General features: G+C 42.5%; 1 protein-coding gene across 2 annotated transcripts in view; it reads right to left on the bottom strand.

Moving 5' to 3' along the window:
- Positions 1 to 210: 210 nt before the first annotated feature.
- atp2a3 (ATPase sarcoplasmic/endoplasmic reticulum Ca2+ transporting 3) overlaps positions 211 to 6,000 on the bottom strand; it is a 45,812-nt gene continuing 40,022 nt past the window's right edge. Inside the window, exons 18-22 of one of the 2 annotated variants that reach the window (XM_069146994.1) lie at positions 5,607 to 5,740; positions 4,871 to 4,988; positions 4,441 to 4,558; positions 4,249 to 4,282; positions 211 to 4,139 (exon numbers count right to left, since the gene is read on the bottom strand). In XM_069146994.1, the coding sequence (XP_069003095.1) occupies positions 4,278 to 4,282; positions 4,441 to 4,558; positions 4,871 to 4,988; positions 5,607 to 5,740 (375 nt within the window). In that variant the 3' untranslated portion in view covers positions 211 to 4,139; positions 4,249 to 4,277. The remainder of the gene's footprint in view (positions 4,140 to 4,248; positions 4,283 to 4,440; positions 4,559 to 4,870; positions 4,989 to 5,606; positions 5,741 to 6,000) is intronic. The other variant, XM_069146993.1, reaches the window with a different exon arrangement.

Here is a 6,000-nt window from a genome sequence, read left to right as displayed (position 1 = left end):
AAACTGTCCACCGTCTTAAATTATGTTTTTGTGGTTCATTGACTGTATGAAGAATTTCACAACACCCATTGGGGGCATGTACCGGCTGTATTTCCAAAAAGAAATAGTTTATCTATCTTAATACCGGGCCTTTTGTTTCAAACATTGAACATCAACATGAAGATAAACATCGTGTATTTAAAATTGCTCAGAGAAAGAACACAATCTGAATAAATAACAAGATAAATAATCTTTATTTCCACGTCTTTGTCATTTATAAAATTATGTGTCCACAATTAATATTAACAAGGCAACACAAAGAATCCTTTTAATTTCTCAGAGGGGGAACTCAGGCTCTAGAGACTGTTCACTGGTCTGTATAGACAGATGTTTTTGAACGTGATCCTTCCCTGTTAGTAGAGCAGGTTCTTCTTTTAGAGATTGTGGAGGACTTTGAGTACCATGATGATGATGATGATGATGATGATGATGAAGAGTCGTGCAACATCCGAAACGTCAGAGCTGAAAGGATTGTCAGAGGGTCTCTAAAGCCTGCGTCCCCACCAAACCCTTCAATACAGTCATAAAACTTCATAACCCAGGATTCATCACTGCTTATCACTCAGTGTAAACCAGACACAGGTCATTCACAAACTCTTCTCACACCAGATAGCTATCACTGAAATGATCTGCGTCGTCGCCATTAATTAGCATAAGCATTATTCTTGTCTATCTTAAACATGATAATGTCATATTCATTTCCCTACAGTAAAAGACACAAAACCCCAGCAACTGTAAAAACCAAACGGGAACAAGGAAGAAACAACCTTCTATTCTACAAAACGAAACAACAACAAAAAGAACAAAACAAAGGAGATTCTTAGATACCATGTGCTCAAAAGAAAAAGAAAAAGAAAAGGTTCTCAAGTCTGTCTGTTGTTGGTAAGTAGGTTTCGTTTGCTGCAAGTTATCAAAAAATGTAATATTATATACTGTATAGGTTATTATTACAGTAACAAGGTTCCATGCTATCATATTGTCATCGTCTGTACAGAGTTGAGGATTCAGTAGTAAATAACAAGGATATACAGACCTATAGTGCCCGGTGGCCAGAGTGCCAGCAAGATACAGAGCCATGGAGACCTGGGATGGAGACAGGTGGTCTGCTGGTCTGGACAGAGGTGCCACATTCTCATGGTAGTGAAGAAACAAGACTCAATAAAAAAACGGAGGAATGCACTGAACATGAAGGCTGTTTTATATCAAGTACAATCAAAACCAAACTGTTATTTACGTGAGATAAAATCCAGTCCAGTACAATCCTTAAATCTTAAATGTTTTAATGAACTTTATGGGTGGACGTTTCCTCATTTTGCTTCATCGACTTCAGCTTTATTGATTTTCTGTTGTTCATTTCCAATAATGACCCCAGAAAGTGTGTGAAAGTGTAAAGACCAAGACTCTATGATGTCATGCCAGTTTGAAATGTTATCCCCTGAAATAAGAAGGAGACATCCCCAAGCAACATAATGGAAGATTACTACCCCATACAGTACAGGAAGCAGGTTGGTCACTAAAGTGTTTAAGGATGGATTTTCGTTCAGATTTTAAACCGTGCTCAACGTCACACTGAGAAAATGAGTCCTGCTTGTTAACATCAGGCTAAGAAGCAAGAAAAGGGAGGAAACAGAAGACAGATCTTCACACCGTGTCAATAACTCAGGTTAGTTCAAGAAACAGTAGCCTTGAAGTCGGGCTGCAACTAACGGGCATTTTTAATTTCAGATTTTTTTTTTTCTCAATTAATTATTTCATCATTTGGTCTTTAAAAGAACAGAAAACTGAAAAATCACAATATTAATTGTGAATTAATTGTTGGAAAAACATTTTTTTATCACGATCAAAATGTCGCTTAAAATTCAGGAGTAACTGATACAGTGTGCAGATTACTGCTTTTGATCCAGCACCTATATGAAGTTATTTTCTTTTTAATGTGCACACTCTCTTCTACCTGCAGTATGAGGAAACAACAAGAGACCAAAAACACCACTGACCCAGTCCACAGAGCACCTGGGCCCGACACAAAACCCACAATTAAGACTTAAAAGACAATCCGAACCCCGCGGGTTCATTCAGTCAAATACATTATTATTTAGTCATTATAAAACAATACCCAAATGAGTCGCTGAAGCACAGAGAACAGGAGGAGCTGAGGGCGCAGCACACAAAGCACAGCAATAAAAAAAAACAAAGGGGCTTTCCAATAAAACATACCTCGGACCAGATGGACATTCAGAGTCTTTAAGATCTCATATAACTAGTATGAGCACGACTGTTTGGGCACATACAGCATGAGTGAAAGTGGAGGTGGTAAGGAGCTCATTAAAGGCAGAAACACATTCATTTGGACCACATTTTCCATGTGGAGGTGCAGTGGGCTTTATAAGGCATGGATGTTCAATGTGTTTAATATACAAGTGATTCATGACCAAGCAACACAGGCAAGCAGTTTACATCCTTAACTTACTTTAACTACGTCATCTGTGCCGTTCAAAGACTGAAAAGCCTATCAAGTCAAATTAGACAAATTTATTCAAGTCAGACTAAATGCACACACGCGCGCGCACACACACACACACACACACACACACACACACACACACACACACACACACACGTTAGCGCTGGTTCAGGGTCAGACATGATTGCATGAATTAAAGTTAGATAAACGGCATGGCGCTCATCATCTTGTTGTCCAGATCGACCTTTGACTCACACATTAAATGACGTGCCAAGATTATTTGACAGCTGAAACTCCAGTGGCAGCACAGCAGGTGGACGTTATGGTGAGGCTGAACAGGACCGGCTGCGTCGGCCAGCTGACAAATACTCCACTGACATGCTGGTTTGGTTGCTGTTTGACATTATTTTTATTCCTTTTGTTTGTTTTCTTTTCTGCCAAGTGTGTGAGCTGACCTCAGCTCCTCGAATTAAACCGCCGAAGGAAGCGGCCAAAGCAGCGTAAAGCTATTCACACTTTTAGACGGAGAGACATCTCCACACTTCTAACTCCAGAACCCGACAGCGCCGTGGCCCCTGGGCTGCCTCCTCCAACACAGACCGAGAAAGAGAGAGAGAGAGCAAGACAGGCAAAAGGAGAGTAATTGTGCCTAAAAACACGATCAACAGGAGTCTTTTTGTGGAGAGAGCAAAGACGAAGGGCGATGAAGAAGCAGCGCTGTGACAAACTGGCCAGAGATACGATTGTGTTGTGCTGATGAGGCGGTGCTCCTGCAGAGCTGACTGGGATTCACTGCCGGTAGTGTGGGTGGCAGAAGCCCGAGCAGTACCTCCAGATAATGCATTTTTTTGTGGATGCAGTTGCTCTGTAACACGCACACGCACGCACACACACACACACACACACACACACACACACACACACACACACACACACAAGGTCCAGCTGCTTTCACCTTCCTCATTCTAGCTGATGCTCTTCTTTTGTCAGTCTCTTCTCCGCTTCACCTCTCCATCTATCTTTCGGTCTCTGTGATGATTTAAAGCCCCCCCCCCCACCACCCACCCACCCAGCATCATCCACGTCCGTTCCCCTGCCCTCCCTCTCCATCGCACCACTATGTTTGTACTGTACAGTCAAAAGAAAAATAAAAAATAAAAAGAGCAGAAATCTTTTAAAAGCAGAGCCCTGGGCAGGTTTATCTTTTTTTTCTGCAGTTGTTTCTCACTCTCGCAACTATAAAAGACAGGGTCTGCATCTGGCCATTTTCTCTCACACACACACACACACACACACACACACACACACACACACACACACACACACACACACACACACACACACACACACACACACACACACTTTCTGTGCTCATCTACTCGCACACCTGTACAAAGCCATGCTCGCAGGAACACAAACGCTCTCTTTCTCGCACACCTGTTCTCATGCAAGCCCTGCTCGTTTCTAGTGGTGGTTGGTTGGACATGCAGGATGGGGGAACGAGGGCAGGGGAGAGAAGAAAAGGTTTCCTAGGTTATAAAGGGAAGAGGGGAGCTGTGTGTGTCTAACTGTGTGAGTGTGTTGAGGGAGAGGTCTTAGTTCAGCTGCCATCTCCGCCGATACTTCTTCTCCTCATCACCTGCCGGGGATACAAAAAAAATATTTAAAAGACGTAGTACCCATTGTTATCAGTTTATAGCTGTTAGGTTCTACTGGAGAGAAAATAAGGATGAAAGAAGTTGGAATACCTTTTCACAAAAGGTGAGATAAAAATAATTTAGGCTGAATACAAAACAGAGAGGAAAAAAAGAACAGAAAAGAAATCAGTGGAAGAATAATTCAGATCAACTTCAAAAAAACATTTATTTATTTATTTTAATAAACTTCACCAACTATAAATATATTCAGAATAAAATCTGGACCAGTAACATTCAACACACCTTCTAGATGGTTCCTGGAGACATATTTCAGTGCCTCGTCCAGGAGGATGACTGGGATGGAAATCTTCAGGACCATCATCCACTGGGACCAGCGCAGAGGGGTCACCTGGAAGATCAGCTGAAGGACAAGCGAAATCAAAAAGTCAGAAACTGATCTTTTTTTGGCTTAGCAGGGAGTAAGGTCTGACACTGGCAAGATGGCAACGACCAGAACCACCTGGACCTGAGCACCAAAACCAATTTACAGAAAACGTATGGGTAACATCATGGAGGCTACGCCCATTTGTATATACAGTCTATGATTTAGAGACGAGATGTTATGGGTGACTTTTATTAATATGCATTTTTCACAGATCCATAGAACATAGATCCAGACTCGGCTCACTGACAGGAGCAGAGTCTTCCTCCTACAACTATCCTGAGTACTCACCGGCAGCGGCTCAACGTAGAGGATTAAGAAGTGGAGGGAGAGGGAGAGGATGATGGCTCCCAGCAGCCATATATTGACCCAGGGAGGCATCCTGATCAGGGACTGGTTCTCAGACAAACTGGGAGGGAGAAGTTTCAATAGATCAAAACATGTTGAAGATTTTAACTGGACATTGGTGAGTGACATGGAAGTTATTCTGCCATTTTACAAAGAACAAATAAGAATATTTTGGCAAGCTCACAGACTTTCATTAGTTCCTTGCAGGAAAATTACAACTACTGTACAATTAAAGAAATGAGAAGGCTTTGCAATGAATCGAATGTAGCGCATAAGACAGCCCTTTATTAAACCTGCCCTTTCTTCTTCTTTTCTAAGTGAGATTAAACTGACAGACTTGCTTATTGAGTAATCCTGACAAAACAGATGAGGAGTTTTCGCTTCATAACGCTAGTCCTTCCTGAAAAAGCACTATTGTATTTCTTAAGATGTGAGGCTGAGCTTCAATCATTGCTACATTTATCAAATGCAAGCAACAGCAACATAAAGTCATTTAGCACAGAACGCAGTTGATGTTTGTGTGTTTTTCTGGCAAGTTATCCCTCAGACGCCTGTGTGACTCTTTGTTAAAGGGAGTGCTGTCTTGTGGGACAACAGTCTCTCTTCTTTGTAATAAACATGTGACAGCTGTGACATTTAAGGGTTGCTCACCCTGACATCACAACAGAAGATGACTGACCTGTTGAGGGCGTTGAACATCTCAATAGTGACCAACACAGACAGCGCCATGGTTGTGGGGTAGCGGGACTCAAACACCTCACAGTCTATTTCCTTGAACATGGGGTTATCCTCGGTGCACTGCATGAAGTGTCGCTGTAACGACAGAAGCAGATGGGAGTTAGTGCGCATGAGTGCATGTGTGTCTGCTCCTGCGTGTGTGTGCGTTGGCAGGATATCGCTGGGACCTCTGCGACGTGGTTTGATGGGACTCAGATCTGATGGGGGAACAGCTGCAGAACCTTGGCCTCGCTCCAGCTCTGTGTGAAATCACTCCACATGGGTCTTACTTCCCTTTCTATTCCTGTCCACCTCTGGGATCGTCCACCATTATCGTGTCCAACAGCAGGGAATGT

Source organism: Embiotoca jacksoni, unplaced genomic scaffold, assembly GCF_022577435.1.
Source record: "Embiotoca jacksoni isolate LCO1_2020_lvr unplaced genomic scaffold, fEmbJac1.0.p SCAF_13, whole genome shotgun sequence".
In the NCBI taxonomy this organism is placed as follows: domain Eukaryota; kingdom Metazoa; phylum Chordata; class Actinopteri; family Embiotocidae; genus Embiotoca; species Embiotoca jacksoni.
This window is presented reverse-complemented; position numbering and strand designations above follow the sequence as displayed.